The 16,708-nt window shown below is 45.4% G+C and overlaps 5 protein-coding genes across 5 annotated transcripts; 3 read left to right on the top strand and 2 right to left on the bottom strand.

Moving 5' to 3' along the window:
- The first annotated feature begins 66 nt into the window (after nt 1-66).
- On the top strand, nt 67-3,427 carry LOC6726695 (putative lipoyltransferase 2, mitochondrial). The gene has a single exon (XM_002102070.4). It carries the CDS (start codon nt 144-146, stop codon nt 846-848), a length of 705 nt encoding a protein of 234 aa, XP_002102106.1. The 5' UTR covers nt 67-143; the 3' UTR covers nt 849-3,427.
- LOC6726694 (tRNA (guanine(10)-N2)-methyltransferase homolog) lies at nt 1,034-3,139 on the bottom strand. The gene is made up of 3 exons (XM_002102069.4): nt 3,008-3,139; nt 1,734-2,529; nt 1,034-1,667 (listed from the first exon to the last, which is right to left on the bottom strand). The coding sequence occupies exons 1-3, from the start codon at nt 3,131-3,133 to the stop codon at nt 1,123-1,125; spliced, it is 1,467 nt and encodes a 488-aa protein (XP_002102105.1). The 5' UTR covers nt 3,134-3,139; the 3' UTR covers nt 1,034-1,122.
- LOC6726693 (eukaryotic translation initiation factor 3 subunit A) lies at nt 3,353-7,332 on the top strand. The gene is made up of 4 exons (XM_016176038.3): nt 3,353-3,495; nt 3,595-4,679; nt 4,736-7,019; nt 7,079-7,332. Exons 1-4 carry the CDS (start codon nt 3,447-3,449, stop codon nt 7,126-7,128), a joined length of 3,468 nt encoding a protein of 1,155 aa, XP_016033181.1. The 5' UTR covers nt 3,353-3,446; the 3' UTR covers nt 7,129-7,332.
- A 390-nt stretch (nt 7,333-7,722) lies between these two features.
- On the top strand, nt 7,723-15,105 carry LOC6726691. The gene is made up of 7 exons (XM_016176039.3): nt 7,723-8,132; nt 10,545-10,663; nt 10,717-10,822; nt 10,893-11,720; nt 11,787-13,645; nt 13,711-13,856; nt 13,922-15,105. Exons 2-7 carry the CDS (start codon nt 10,566-10,568, stop codon nt 14,104-14,106), a joined length of 3,222 nt encoding a protein of 1,073 aa, XP_016033180.1. The 5' UTR covers nt 7,723-8,132; nt 10,545-10,565; the 3' UTR covers nt 14,107-15,105.
- Nucleotides 9,349-10,508, bottom strand: LOC6726692. Its single transcript, XM_002102067.3, has one exon. The coding sequence runs from the start codon at nt 10,389-10,391 to the stop codon at nt 9,420-9,422; it is 972 nt and encodes a 323-aa protein (XP_002102103.1). The 5' UTR covers nt 10,392-10,508; the 3' UTR covers nt 9,349-9,419.
- Nucleotides 15,106-16,708: the final 1,603 nt, after the last annotated feature.

Raw genomic sequence — 16,708 nt, 5'->3', positions numbered from 1 at the left:
AACAAAATTCTTCAAACTTGTCCATTGCCACCCATTAACCATTTTTGGAGATACATATATCGATGAATCCGCTGATCATGCAACCCTGGTTTATATTTGTTGTTTTAAACATTGCAGTCAAATGATTTTTAAACAATCAAAAAATGCCTTCTGTCCGACCGCTGGTGACTGTGGTGCGGGCCGGGCGGCATAGCTATTCAGCAGGACTACAGCTACAGCAACGTCTGGCTAGGTCCAACCAGATCCTGCATCCGCCAGCGGAGTTCCGAAACTACCTGGTGCTTCAGGAGCACGACCCGGTCTACACAGTCGGACTGAGGACAAAGGACTATACGGCGCAGGATGAAGACCGACTTCGCCGGCTAGGAGCAGACTTCCATCGCACAGATCGCGGTGGCTTAATCACATTTCACGGCCCCGGCCAGTTGGTGGCTTATCCCATTCTGCACCTGGGCCAGTTCATGCCGAGCATCCGCTGGTACGTGGCGACGTTGGAGCGGATGGTTGTCGAGGCCTGCCACCAGATGGGCATTCCCAGTGCCAAGGCGACCAAGGACACCGGTATCTGGGTGGGTGACAACAAGATCTGTGCCATCGGTATCCACGGCTCGCGTTACGTCACCACGCATGGAATCGGCCTCAATTGCTGCACGGATCTGCAGTGGTTCGAGCACATTGTGCCCTGCGGAATCGAAGGCAAGGGGGTCACCTCGCTCAGCAAAGAGCTGGGCAGACATTTCCCTGTCGAGGAGGCCAGTGGCGCACTCCTCAATAGTTTCGCTAAAGTTTTCGAATGCCGACTTCAGGAACAGGCCACAATTCCAGCAAGTGCTGCTGAAATCGGTTAATATGGTTATTTTGATACATATTATGTATAAAGCACCGCCAAGGTAATTTCAACATTTATAAATTAAGAACGCATAAATACATATTTCCTGGCCTTGTGTTACCTCAACCTTAACGAAATGGAAATGTGTAAACTAGATTCAATTATTGCATAAAATATTAAAATAATAATATTACTATATACATATAAGGTCCCATTGTCAATCGTATTTATCTATTTTCTTTTTTTCCAAATCGGAATCAAAGATAAGACTATAAATTACACTTCAACGGAGATCACACAAATCGAGCCTTATTCAGGTCACACTTTTTGGAGCGCCCATCCGTGGGAATCTTTCCCCGTGCATTCATCTCCACACGAGCCTGTTCCCGCAACTCTGCCTTCCGCATTCGACGCTCTTTGCGTGACTCCAGAGCATTGTTAAAGTACCGATCCCTGAAGTCCTGCGAGGGCGTTGGCACCTGTGTTATGCCGCCCAATAAGGGTTCTGTTGGACTATACTCGAAGCACTTTTCATATGTGAGTAGCCGCCTAGCAGTATTTCCAGTCAATTGCTGCTCAGAGTTAGCTACCAGGTTCAGATGCTTATGCTGTGGCAGCATCTTGGGGTCGTAGTCCTCGCTGTGAAAGGGTATCCAGCAGACAAGACGTCCTCCCAGTCTTAGGTGCTTCGCAGAGAACTCGAGAAGGTCCCCATAGAGACTCTGCAAGGAATAGTGCGACGTTGATGGGTAATGCACCATGCTCTCACTTCTAGTGTTAGCCTTTACGCTAGCCTTTTTCTCCACTTTTTCCGTAGCCTCTCTTATTCCATACGGAGCTTAAATAACCAAAGAAACCGGCCAGATGAACAATTTAAGTCGGGTATAAAAATGAATACACTTACGATCTGTAATTATGCAGTCGAACGAGATGCGAGGGTGCCACACCGGGTTTGAGAAGTCGGCCACCACCACATCCATGTAGCGATCAGCGCAGCCGTACTGCTTCAAATTGGCCCGGATGCTCTCGTCCTTCTCACGCACTTTTTGGGTTATCCGGCTCGGCCGGCAGCGGGCATGCACCATCATGTAGTCTATGTCCGCTCCCAGGACATACCCGCCCCACTTGGCGGCGCTTACCAGAAGCGAGCCCGTCCCCACAAACGGATCGAAGACCAGATCCCCTTCGCGTACCATCGCCTGGTTGGCCATTAGCAGGCTAAGCTGGGCGTCCATGCTGGTGTTGCCGATGAACTTTCGATGCTTCAGCGAAAGCTCCTTGATCAAATGCCGCTGACCATGGGCCACCAGCCGACCAAACAGAATGTCCTCCGGCTCAGGAGGCACGGCCGTTGGATCCAAGCCCCAAAACTCGATGTACCACCACTCCACCTCGGGTTTCTTCAGGTTGACCGCTCCCTCTATTGGCAGGTAATCCATGGACTCGATTTTCTCGACCTTTTCCCTTTGGCTGAAGTGCTTGTTGTAGGTCTCCACAACGATTTTAAAACTGGCCTCCACCCGAAAGTATTCCGCAAGCGAGTTCCAGTTCGTGGTAACATGATTCCGTAGCCTCTGGTGAAACTCGGGTAATTTGTGGGAGTGGGCGTAGAGCTCGATCATGGCACGCAAAGAAATGGACCTGGATGCGTATAGCAACGCAGAATCCGTGTCCCGAAATTCGACCACCCAAAATGGTTTCTGTAATAACGAAATTAGATATAAATATAACTATTTATGCTGGTGCTTTTATACAAAAGAATTTATATAGAATTTATATATATCCTATATATATATATACATATGCCAGGTATCAGGTATCCTATCGAAACCTTTTAGGTTTTGTAGTTCCTGAGATCTCGACGATCGTATAGGCTTTATAATCGTATATAATTTATAGCCAGTAACGCACATTTTTTACCTGTTGAATACATTTTTGAAAATCTAGTTTACCCTTTTTCTTCCTCTTACAAGTACATATACAATTTTATTTACGTTCAAAATATTAAACATTGTTAATAAAACGCCAAGTTTAGAAAGACTTATAAGACACAGGCTTATGATTTTAAAGGGACGGTGGAATTTGTTAATCTTGTGTTTTTGTGTTTTTTTTTTAATATTAATATTATAAGTATATATGAAAATGTACTTTCAAAATTCTGGTACTTAATCACTTTACCCTGGTCTGTTCTGTAAGCCGGCGGGCCTGAAGTCCAAACATTTTGATCAGAGACTCAAACTCTTGAACTCGAAAATCGACATGCTCCTGGGCGAACCACAAGATAAACTTTCTCCAGTTGCCCATGTCGCAATTTTAATTAAAGAATTGTTTATTTATATTTTAGGGCGACTTCATTACTCCTCGTGTTATTGCTGTGAGCTAGCGGAGTTGCACTGCGATTAGCTGACCATCGGCAACTATCGGCCTGAACTATCGATAACACAGCCTGGTGCAGCCCTGAGTGCCGTCGACTCGGCCATTTTGCATAAATCTTGCAGCCACACGTAGGCGAGCCGAAGATTTTTACAATTTTCAGCAGCCCCAGGTCTCAGAACGCTCCAGACCTGCTATCAAAATCAACTTAAAGTGCTGCCGCAAGTAAGTAAAGCGATCGGAAATGGCCCGCTACACGCAACGTCCGGAAAACGCCCTCAAAAGGGCCAATGGTGAGTGTGCTGAAAATTTTCCATGCGGTGTCTGAAGAGAAACTTTCGGCTTCGCGAATCATGCGCTCTCTTAACTCGACACCGCTCTCTTCGTCACAGAGTTCATCGAGGTGGGAAAGCCGCTAAGGGCGCTGGACACGCTGCAGGAAGTTTTCCGCAACAAGCGATGGAACTACGCCTACTCGGAGACGGTCATCGAACCGCTCATGTTCAAGTACCTGTACCTTTGCGTGGAACTCAAGAAGTCGCACATCGCCAAGGAGGGACTCTTCCAGTACCGGAACATGTTCCAGCTGGTGAACGTGAACTCTCTGGAAAATGTAATCCGCGGCTATCTGAAGATGGCCGAAGAGCACACGGAGGCCGCCCAAGCCCAGTCCTCGGCGGCCGTTGCTGTTCTGGAGCTGGATGACCTGGACAACATTGCCACGCCAGAGAGCATCCTAATGAGCGCAGTGTGTGGCGAGGACGCTCAGGACCGCTCCGACCGCACTATCCTGCTCCCGTGGGTCAAGTTTCTGTGGGAGTCCTACTGCCAGTGTCTAGAGCTGCTGCGCGTAAACACCCATTGCGAGGCGCTGTACCACGATATCGCTCGCATGGCCTTCCAGTTCTGCCTTAAGTACAACCGCAAGAGTGAGTTTCGCCGCTTGTGCGACAAGCTGCGCAAACACTTGGAGGACATTTGCAAGAGCAGCAACCAGACCACCGGTGTCTCGATCAACAAGGTGGAAACGCAGCAGCTCTGCTTGGACACCAGGTTGTACCTTCTTGACTCGGCTATCCAGATGGAGCTGTGGCAAGAGGCCTACAAGGCAATCGAGGATATCCATGGCCTGATGGCTCTGTCCAAGAAGACACCTGTGCCCAAAACCATGGCCAACTACTACCAAAAATTAGCCATGGTTTTCAGCAAGGCCGGCAACCAGTTGTTTCACGCTGCAGCGCTGCTGAAGCTCTTCCAGCTGACGCGCGAGCTGAAGAAGAACCTGACAAAGGACGACCTGCAACGTATGGCTGCCCACGTTCTCCTGGCCACCCTTTCTATTCCGTTGCCTTCGGCCCATCCAGAGTTCGACAGGTTTATCGAGGCGGACAAAAGCCCCCTGGAAAAGGCCCAGAAGTTGGCCGTGCTTTTGGGCCTGCCCCAGCCGCCTACTCGCGTTTCGCTTATTCGTGAAGTGGTAAGTATCACTCAATATAGTAATGGCTTACGACTAATTAATAAACATCATCACAGGTGCGCTTGAATGTTCCTCAACTCGTATCTGAGGACTTTCGCAATCTATACAACTGGTTGGAGGTGGATTTCAACCCACTGAATCTGTGCAAGCGCATTCAGTCTATCGTGGACTTCATTGAGAACGGGCCCGAAAACGCTTTGCTCACTCCTTACATTCAATCGCTGAAGGACGTGACTATAATGCGTCTGATTCGTCAGATCTCTCAGGTTTATGAGAGTATTAAGTTCCAGCGTCTTTTGCAGCTGGCCAGCTTTTGCAACATTTTTGAATTGGAAAAACTGCTGGTCGAGTCCGTGCGTCACAATGACATGCAGATTCGTATCGACCACCAGAAGAACAGTATCTATTTCGGCACTGATCTGACCGAGAGTCAACGCGAGTACCGCCCCGACGGACCCGCTTTGCAATCGATGCCCTCGGAACAGATCCGCTCTCAGTTGGTTAATATGTCTACTGTTCTGACACGGGCAGTTTCCATCGTCTACCCGAACCGTGAACGTGACCAGCGTGCCAAGCTCCGCAACCAGATGGTAAGCCAATACCATGAGATCAAGGATCGCGAGCACCAGCGTATTCTTCAGCGACAGAAGATCATCGAGGACAGAAAGGAGTACATCGAGAAGCAGAATAATGCTCGTGAAGAGGAAGAGGCGCGGCGTCAGGAGGAGGAATCGCGGAAGGCCAAACTGGCCGAACAGAAGCGCCTCGAGCAGGAGCAAGAAGAACGAGAGCGCAAGCGTCATCAGAACGAAATTCAAGCTATCCGGGAGAAGAGTCTCAAGGAGAAGGTTCAGCAAATCTCGCAGACGGCTCATGGTAAGAAGATGCTTTCCAAGCTGGATGAGGAAGGCATTAAGAAGTTGGACGCCGAGCAGATCGCCAAGCGGGAAAGCGAGGAACTTCAGCGCGAGGCCAAGGAACTGCAGTCAAAACTCAAATCGCAGGAGAAGAAAATCGACTACTTCGAACGCGCCAAGCGCCTGGAGGAGATTCCGCTATTCGAAAAATACTTGGCCGAAAAGCAGGTTAAGGACAAGGAGTTCTGGGAAGCAACCGAGAAGACACGCATCGAGAATGCCATTGCCGAACGGAAGGATGCCGTCGCCCAGCAGGAGCGTCTCAAGCGCATGTATCCGGACCGGGATGAATTCCTTGAGGCCCTTAAAAAAGAACGTGCCTCCCTCTACGTCGAAAAGCTCAAAAAGTTTGAGGCTGCTCTGGAGGCAGAGCGCAAAAAGCGCTTGGCCGACCGCATTGTTCGACGCCGCGAGGAGCGTCGACAGGCCTTCCTTCGCGAGAAGGAGGAGGAGCGTCTTCGCAAGGAGGAAGAGATTCGCTTGGCGCAGGCTGCCGAAGAGCGCGCCGCAGCAGAAGCCCGCCGCTTGGAGCGTGAGGCTGAGGACGAAAAGCGTCGTGCCCAATACGAAAAGCAGCGTGCCAAGGAGGAGGAAGCTGAGCGCAAAATCAAGGAAGATCGAGACCGCCTGTCCAGGGAGTTGGCCTCGGAGCGCGAACGCACTGAAAAGGAGCGTGACACATGGCGTCCTCGAGGCGGTGACCGTCCAAGCGCATCTGCCGGCGGATCCAGCGAGTGGCGTCGTGCTGCACCTGCGGTCAGTGAACGCAACGACCGTGGTGGCGAGCGTATCGAGCGCGGAGGCGACCGTATGGAGCGCGGAGGAGAACGTGTTGATCGCGGAGGAGACCGTGTCGAACGTGGAGGAGAACGGATCGAGCGTGGTGGAGAACGCATTGAACGAGGCGGTGACCGCGACCGCAAGGACAACGAGGGAGCGGACTCCTCTTGGCGTGTGCGCCGAGAACCAGATACACAGCGTGCTGCTGCTCCCAAAGACAGTGGCGCTCCGCAATCGCGCGATGACAAGTGGCGGCGTGGCGGAGAACGTGACCGCGATTTCCGCAATGATGGGGCTCGCCGCGACAGGGATGATGGGCCTCGCCGTGACCGTGACGATGGTCCTCGCCGGGATCGAGACGATGAGCGCGGTGGATTCCGTCGCAACGACGGGCCTCGTCGTACCGACGAGCCTCAGCGGGAAACTGGAGGAAACTGGCGCGACGCTCCACGCCACGCTGATCGGGAAAACCGTCGCCCAGCTGGTGAGAGGCGCGACCGAGATGTGCGCGAGACTCGTGGCGATCAGCGCGGCTCTGCTCCTAAGGAGGCAGCCAGTGGCGGAGGAGGCGGCAACTGGCGTAATGCGCCTGCGACCCGTGAGGAAAAGCCAGCAGCTAAGCGCGATCAAGCCCAGGAAAAGGGTAAGTAATCTCAGCAGCAAACCTAATTGTCATTCTTATCAATGCGTTACATCTTTCAGAGAACAAAGCTGGCGATGATGGCGAGTGGACCAGCGTTAAGCGTCGTTAATTATTATTTTCATCATCGTATATACCCAGCATAATATTCTTAATAAGTTTTTATTTTATCCGACTTGTACTTTATTGGTATAGAGCTCAGTCGGCCGGTACATTATATCTATCCAAAGCTTGTGCCAGATAGTTAAAATTGAGATGGTTGTAGGACCGATACTGATTGAAGTACTTTCGAATAAAATAACTATGTTCCAACAAATCAAACTTCTTTTTCCTAATATCATGCTTTTTTAGTGCAATTTTCCGAACGAGAACCTTGGGAATCAAAGAAATTAACTAAAATTGGTTTGCAAAGTGGTTATTACTGATTTAATTCAAAAATCGAAATTCTTTCTTCATCAAGTGCCCATAAATAAAAAACGCATTCAAAATTATTGTAAATTGTATAATATCATACGTTTGACTTTATTTTAAAAAAAAAATAAAAATAGGTAAAACCATATTCGTTGGGAATAAATTCGAGTAAATAAACAAAAGCAAAAAATGCAAAACAAAAATATTGTGGCTTTGAAAATTAGCCGCGATAATTTGAACCCGCGCCTTCTTTGCACACTCAACTAGTATTTTCTTGCGAACGCTTGGCACTAATGCCATGGCCTCGCGGTTCCTCCGCGGTGCGCGACCCTGGTCACACTGTCTGTGCCGCTGCCGCGAATCTCGGTCCACGTGAACAAATTTTGGGCAATGTGCTATTCGGTACTCATGAGATAAAGTGATTGCGGGTTGCTTTGGAGTGCACTGACGTTGGCCCACCTTGAACCGCGGGTGATCGTGATCTTCGGGCGGAACAGAAAGACGCAGTTGGACTGTCGCAGGAATAAGGCCCTCTTGGGCACCGGACTTGTGCTTGTGTGTTAGTGCTGCAGACGCGGCGCTCAACATGTGAGGTTAAAGCAGACGGACAAACAGACGGCGGCAACAATCCGAACAAGCGTTCGGCTGGGGAAGCCCTTTTTCGAGTGGAATAGGTGATCCGGAACCACAACGGAAGCTCAGAAGGTAACATTGCTCGACGCCTGCCGCAGATTGGGCATCGCGAAGGCGATAGCGAATCCGCTGAGCTTTGAGGAGAAAGGCTTTCCAAACCAAAGTGCTAAGATGTGAAAGGTGATAGGCAAGACCTGCAAAACGTATTCATTCAATTCGACTGCTTTTCGCCGAGGAGTGCAGTATCAAAAGCACATGGCGTGGCGGCATTTACACGCACACGCGCCCATCGCGGCTCACATACACACACACGTGGTTGGGGCAAACATGTGCTGCTGCTGCTGCTGCTTCTTCTTCTTCTTTCCACCATCGTAGTTGTGTGGTCATGTTTGTTATTGTTGTCGTTGGATAAAACTATTGTGTTTTGAGTCCCAGGTCCAGGTGTAGCTGATGCAGACGCCCTGAAGATTGATTAAAATTATACAGTAGAGGGTATGTGACAGGTAAAATGAAGCGTTTCCGATCCTATGAAGTATGTGTATAAATTTGTGATCGGAATCTCCAGCCGAATGTCCGTCTAGAATGCGAACTATACTGACAAAACATCGCGGCCACACTTCTAAAATATATTTCGATCATTTGTTTTTCACTGTTTGAGGATAAATGTTAATGTGTCAGTTTAGGCATGCCCACGTAAAAGTGGGTTTCCTGTTTGATTTATCCCAAATTTAATTCCTATAAGTATACCAATTCATAAATCCAACCAACATTTTTGAGGTCAGATATTGAGACGACTATTTATAAATATTTACAAAATATATATTCATTAGTTTTCGTTGTTTAGATTTCTGCTCTTGTAAGATTGGTAACTACAGATTTTAAGAAAATTGTATTATTAATCGTAGAGAAGTGTCGTCGATGGCGTTAAGCTGTATGGGAAGCCCCAACAGCTCCAATATTCGAAATGTTAATTTTAACATTTCACTTCCCCACTCGTCTTTCGGAAAACTTTGTCTCTAGTTTGAAAGAGCACCTTTCGATCAACATAAAAACGGCGTGATCAAACCACCGAAGCAAACTTTCAATATTGCGGCCACAGTATTCACATCAATATAGTTTTAAGCAACAACTATCTGTCCAAAACTTTTTGAATTTTTTAGAAATATATGTAATGCAAAAGATGTAGTTAAATTAAAGGATACTTGTGCAGCATTTACCATAACATTTTGTGAACTAGTTTTGGAGAAATCTAGTTTAAATGATTAATTTAAATAATTTATGACACGTGTTTTAGGTTTGCAGAAGCTTCATCTTTATTCAGGTTTCTGTATTTGTTTTATGTTAATGCTTATGTTATGTTTAATTTTTACCCTGCCGTGTCTCTTGCCGAGCTCGTCGTTGTGCAAGTGTTGCATGCTTGTTCTTCATTTTGTTGAGGATTATTTTGCGGTCCATAGCGAGTTTAGCGAGCTGTTCCTCCACCGTATCCATCAATTCGGGTGGCAGATGTATACATGATTGGACATAAACGCCTCTGATCGCAAGTTGGCCGATGTGAAAAGACAACTGAGCATTGTTGCCAGTTAGGGAAAAGAAGCCTGTCAAGCCAAAAATCCTAATAGGTGGTCTTGGATGCCTAGCTAGCTCAGAAGGCTTGAAGCTATTGATTTTGGGGTAGTTGTCTCCATCAGTTTTAACTTCATTCTGCGAGCTACTGAAAACTTTTCGTGGCGTGCTGTTGCCATCTGCACCGTGCTCAGGTTCAATTTTAATCGGAATTTGGGATTTTGAACCGACTGGGTTTCGTGTCGGCAAGACGGAGTTGAAATGCGACTTAATTTGTTCGCAAAATTTGGACATCAATGGCACGCCGGAGCTTGGAGTTTTATTGGCCCCCTTATTGGTGTTCCTTGGAAGCAGTGCAATGAATTTATTGTCCTTATCATATCCGGATGAAGTGGTATTTCGGAATTGTTCCGCCTCAAAAGCCTTCTTTCTTACCTCCGACAAGAAGGTTTTCTTGTGACTAGTTAATCGAATTTTTTGCAGAGCATCACACAGCTGAATGTTCTTTTCGGATTCTTTGGTTGACTGTTCCGAAGACGGAGATTTGGCCTTCTCGTTCTTTCCATCCAAAGTCGTCTGAGACATCATATCTATATCTTTCTTCTTTAAGTATGTTTCTTCTGAGCTAATTAAATTAGTCGACATTGGGGGAACCAGTATGTTCTCTAAGATTATGAGACCATCCTCCTGACTTGCTTCCTTTGTGGCCTTTAGCCGGGACTCTGCAGCTTTGCGTTGACGCCTTGTGATCACCTTTTTTGGCATTTCGTTTTCTTTTATTATCTGGTTTACGGGAAATGATTTTGTAAACTTGATTTTTCGATATGATTGTTCCCTGTCGATTGTGGATTGATAGGCATTGAAAGGCAACTATGATTGCTCGAGTTCCCTATTTAATCGGAGTTTATTTTTTTGCAGTTACTTTACAATTGACGCAAAATGGATTCACAAATGCTAAATGTATTCCAAGAAGATACCTTTGAGGGAAATTATACCAAATACGAGTCAGAGCCGAATTTCTGGTCATCTAATGATGAGTGAGTGATTGTCATCAGAAAAATGTACTAAAAACTAATGCAAACACTTTCAGACTGCAACTGACAGATACACTTAGCGGCATCCTACCCATCGCGCCCACAGACGAGTCACTGCTCAACCATGACCGGGAGGAAGATCTGCAAAACAGAAAGAATCTGGTAGGTTTTGGCTCGAGTGGCATAAAAGTGAATAACATTTCAGTATTAATTCGATTAACTCTTTGAATAGATGATCTACAATGACTTTGTGAAACACGACCTCAGCGACCATGACGCCAATGAGCTAAATGCCCAGGTCTATCGGGTCATCGCCGAGAGCGAGGTCGAGGTTGCCTATGAGCAGCAACGCCAGATCAGCGCCATTATGGAGTACGACCAAGAAGATATTAAACTCGATGGCCTTACGGAGGAGGAGGACATACAAAGCCAGTCCACATTTCGCACCCGCACAGACAGCTCTTCGATTGGTGATTATGAATCGCACTCTAGCGACTACGATGATGAATATGACATTGTCAACGAAGAAAAAAGTCCAAGGCTGCCCGTTGTCCATAACAATATCGCCAACTCGCAGAGCTCCTGTGAGCTCCTGCGCAAGGGACGGACGCTCAGTACTAACACTATTATCTCCGAAGTAGACGCATTGGGGCTAAATATTGATGTTAATAACTTTGACCTAGCTGATTTTATTACCAAAGACGATTTTGCTGAGAATTTAAACGCCTGTCGCATAAAGGAATCTCTGCAAGCACAGGCGCAAATTAAGTCTAATACTTTAGCAGAAGTTCCCATACTTCTTAATCCACCCGTTGCCACAATTGTGGGAAAACACGTGGTCCCATCCTCTAAACCTGGGGATTCTGATTATGACTCTGACTCGATTATCGACGTTGAAACTGTCGATATGATGGATATGAATATGGCCAATATCTGGCCAATAGATAAGAAGGCAAAAGTGGGCCAAACTCCCGATGAATTACGCTATGTGGACAATGTAAAGGCCGATCCCTCCTGGAGTCCGAGGTCCGCGAAAAAGGCCACATCTACTATCAAAGAGGTAAGTCCTATGACCACATACTAGTTTAGAAATTGTTTATAATAGTAACTATCATACTCAAAACAGAATAAGCCGGAACAACTGGGAACCCATCAGCTCGCGGTCCCAGCCTTAAGCAAACCGAAGCATACGAATATTTGCCTGGTGCCTAATAAGAAACAGTGCGATTTCCTTAAACGTAAGGTTGGAGCTTCCTCCAAGCCAACTAAGGCGACAACAAAAAAAGTGACTGAGTCTATGAGCAACAAGCAGCCGTCAGTAAAAAATACTCAATGCACGGGTCTCGGTTTGGGTGGAAAAAATCTTTCGCTTCTGAAGCAGGAGAGAGACGCCGCAGTATCGGCGTGTGCAGTACCGGCGTGTGCAGTATCGGCGTGTGCGCCCAAACCTGTAGCACCTCCAGCCCATCCGACAACAACGCCGACATTGGCACCGCCAGCAAAGCGAAAGCTAAATCTAGAGGAATACAAACAGCGTCGTTGTGGCGGTGTGGGCGCTGTGAATTATAAACCAACTCCGCCCAAGCAGGCGAAAGTAGAGGTTGCCACCAAACGCATTGCTCCTGCCCCGGTTTCAAAGCCAACACCATCACCCAAAAAAGCGGAAATAGTCAATATTGTAAACAGCCTCAAATGCCCTCAGGCAGAACAATCTGCTTTGCCCATGGATCCCATTACCATGGCCAAGAACAAGGTGCTGCGTATGTTAGAGATGAAGCGTGCCCAACAGCTAAAAATAATCGATTCCCGAGTATCAGCCAAGGTTCCACGCGTAACCAAGCTGCCGCCACTTAAGGATATTGTAAAGGACACCTACTGCATGGAAACTGAGGACCCCAGCAAAGAGATAGCGCCACTCAGCAACAAACTCCACCCGGACTATGAGGAGATTATAATAGTTTCAGCTAGTTGCAATACAGACATAACAATACCGCCCAATCAATTAAGCAAGGCCTCCCCTCGCTCCCTCCTAAAGTCATCCGTTTTGCTGTACAACATCTCAAACGGTCAGGATGCCAATAAGAACATGAGCAACTCCCTAATAGCCAGCATCCAAAGCGAGGTCGTCAGGCAAACGAGTAACACTACTCTCTCGGCGATACAGTCCAACGCAACAAAAGATATGTCTTCGGCTGATAAGAATTGTCAGCATGGCGAGGACATGGTCATCATGCACTTACCCAAGGATCGGGTGCGCAAAACTCTAGTGAGCATTGCTACCCAAACTGATCTGCAACCCGAATTTCCCCTATTGACGCTGCCCCCAAAGCGACAGTCTCGAGAGCGTACGCGACGAAATTATCGCAAGCGACGGACGCAAGGCTCGGGCTCAAATATGTCCACTTCTTCGAGTGACTTTTCCTCCGACTGCAGCAGCGTGGTGTCGCACAGATCTCGCTCACGATACGATTCGACTGATCAGCTGCGTAACTCAGATGTAGCAGCAACGTGTGGAGGAGGCAGTATTGGAAACGGCGGTTATTCTTCTCGTAGCACTCAACGCCATCGCAGCTCGGTGAGCTCTTCATCTTACTCAGAGAATGGTCAGTACAGGCGCAGGCAGCGCCGCACGAGTTACAACAAGCGTAGATCTAGAAACCAAAAGCGGGGCAGTACTTCCTCGTCATGCTCGGGCTCCGAAAAAAGCGATCGCGAACGTAGCCGCAGCCCACACAGAAAATTGCGCCACTCGCGGTCCCGGTCGCGCTCAAAGTCTGATACACGCTACCCTAACAACAACTCCTCCTCCAATAACAACAACCGGCGAGGATTCTTTGATCGTAACGTGTCGCAACCGGCTGTTGAGGAGCGGCGAATCGTCTACGTCGGGCGCATTGAGCAAGAAACCACCAAGGAAATTCTGCGTCGTAAATTTCTGCCCTATGGAAGCATTAAACAAATAACAATACACTACAAGGAAAATGGGTAGGAAAAGAAAGGCTGTAAAGCTATTTAAAATAGGCACTTAACATTTTTTTATTTTATTTTAGAATGAAGTACGGGTTCGTTACGTACGAAAGAGCGCAGGACGCATTCACGGCCATTGACACGAGTCATAGAGACTCGCAAATAAACATGTATGACATAAGTTTTGGAGGGAGACGTGCCTTCTGTCGTTCATCTTACGCTGACTTGGGTGAGTTTAATACTTTTTACACGTTTTTATGTACGATCTAATTTTATCTAATGTGTCTGTTATAGATAATGCTGGCATTAATAATTACAACTCGTATGTGTTTCCCAATGAAGCACCAGCACCGAAAGTAGCCGATGACTCTTTCGAAGCTTTGTTGCTTAAGGTAAAAGCAAAGTTAAACGCGGGCAAGTCTACGGTGGAGGCACCAGCAGCTACAGATGCTGTACCACAGGGCCACAGTCAGATGTGACATTTTGGCAGAAACCGGCTTAATTTCGTATTTTTAATTTTTAATTTTTTGAGAATTTGAAGTATGTTACGAGCATTCTACCACTATCCCTGCACATGTGTAGACCAATTTCCGAAGTTTCTATCTATAAACCTGAAAAGCCTGATTACAATTCTTAATTTATCTTAAAATAGTTGACAGAGCTATACAATGCAAGCAATAAAATTATTGCAATGTACATTAGGATAATTGTAATTACCGTGAAGGAAACCTAACAACAAGAATTGAAAAGAAAATGAAATTGTGATAACCGCGTAATGCATACAAAGTCATTTAAAGCACGTAGGTTAAAAGAAGATCAATAGAAATAAATCCACTCATAAAAGCTTTGTAATAATCTATGTAACAACCAAACCACTGGAACCTAAAACAACCAGCCGCCACAACAATAATAACAACTCAAATTCATTAAAACTATAAAATGTGTATAAGAACTATGTATTTTGAGAAAGAGCAAGGAACGCGCATGCAGCATGCGTCGGCCACGAATTAAACTGTTGATAACTAAACTTTGATATTAGTTTGTAAAGAGCATATTTTGTACGTACTTTTAATTTACTCCGTAATTTTTGAATAGCAATTACATCAAATACAGAAGCTCCACTAAAGCTATTATAAATACATCAAAATATAGCTTTGAAATTATTAGTTAGGCTTGTTTCTCTTTTCAAATTTTATTCCGTAAATTCTAACAATTGTAAATCCGAGCACTGACTTTGAAAGCAGCATGTGTATCACTGTTACGATTTCATTGGATTATTAAATTAAAATTATGCAATTAAAATAATATATTTAGTTTTTGGAAACAATTTGCCAAACAAGACTTCGAAAATTAATAGTTAAAAAACTATGGCCGAAACGTTGTGTTTTTAGGAACAGCCATCTCTTGTTTTTTATATACTTTTGTACTCTTGGATAATTTAATAAATGATTTTTAGTTCGAAAACAAACCGAAATGAAGTGAAACATTGTTTATTAATTGAAAGATAAAGTAAGATGATGTAATGTAAGTACTCTGGCAAGCCAAGACTCTACGAAATCCTCCAGAGTATCGATCAGATACATTTTACTCCAATCAGTATTTTACAAAATTTGTCTTGCCTTTTTAAAATAAAAAGTTTTGCCATTTGAGGAGTAATTAATACTCGACCTGTTTGCCTGTTAATGAGGTATTTGCCTATTTCACGGCTATCGTTTTGTGCAGTCCATTTCAAGTCTGGATGTGATTAAATTAAAAAATTTATAAGCGTCCTTAAAATTGGGAGGAAAAATTCATAAAATATCCCGGAATGCATAAATCCCATATACAAATAAGTTCAAAAAAGCATTTTTTTTAATAAGCTTCGCCAGGTTAGGCTATGATTGTGTAAACTAAACTTATTGTCCATAAGCCGAACCGACTGAAAAAATGTGCTTTTTGAAAAGTCTAAGTTGGCTATCAATCCGCATTTTGATCCGCATTTTTTTTAATACTTTTACTTAAACTCTCTTTCTTCTAAACCATCTTAGTTGTTGCACTTGTTGCATCTCAGTTGTAATCCGATGCTAGGATTACGACAGCAGATTTACAAGTCGTCATGAACACGTACACATGTTGTATGCTAGTCTCCTTCACACATTTTCCAAGAGCGCTTCGTCACTACGTGGACTACCTCATAGTGATACTAAAATAATAATAATATAAGAGACTGATAAACGAGCTTATACCCTGAACCAAGCGTGTTTCGGCAAAGTCTGTGCTCGTTCTGGTGTAATGATTCGTGACTATTGTTTTGCCTAAAGGGCGAAGAAGAATGAAAAACTCATTTCCCGTCGTCAAATTAAATATTTTTGGCTTGACTGCGATTTGTCGTTTGCGGATCCAAAAGCAGGATATTGTTATTGAAATACCTCGCAAAGGGAAATTAGCATTTTAAACGGATTTACTCAGCGGTTCAAGGCTGACTAGCGTGGCCTCTTGAAGTCTGGTCATGCAAGCAAATCGCTGTCCGCTTTTCAACACTTGATTGTGGCGGTTAGTTAAGCACTTTGAGCCCGTTTAACAAGTTACTGGTACATTCAGAAAAATATAGTACACATACATACGTATAAAAACGTATTTTCAATAGTTATTTTCGACCGGAGTTGGGTTCAGATCGACCGTCAAATCGCATCAGAAATAATCACAATTTCGCACATAAGCTTAAGCTCCATTTCAAATCGTTTTACCAACCATCAAACTCTTAAGGCCTTGTAAGCATCTAACTCTCCAGCCAGTTCAAATTCTTAAAGACTGTCATGTTCGCACATGTTTTGATTTGTTTGTATAACTTTTTAAAGGGTTGATTTAATTCAGTCTATATAGTAGTATAGTCGTATTTGCAAGGCGGCAAAGGAAACATTTACGACTATACAAAGTATATGCATATATATTCGTTCCACTTATTTTGGTTGCTACATTTATTAGTTCACCTTAAACGACTCCTTGGAAGGCATGTGACCTAATCCACAAGAATCCTCCCCTCTCAAAAGGAAAATGAGCCAACATGCATGTGGATATACTGGCAATTAAACTGGGAAAAAC

Source organism: Drosophila simulans, chromosome 3R (genome assembly GCF_016746395.2).
Source record: "Drosophila simulans strain w501 chromosome 3R, Prin_Dsim_3.1, whole genome shotgun sequence".
Lineage (NCBI taxonomy): Eukaryota > Metazoa > Arthropoda > Insecta > Diptera > Drosophilidae > Drosophila > Drosophila simulans.
The sequence above is the reverse complement of the archived record's forward strand: the minus strand, read 5'-3'. Positions and strand labels throughout refer to the sequence as shown.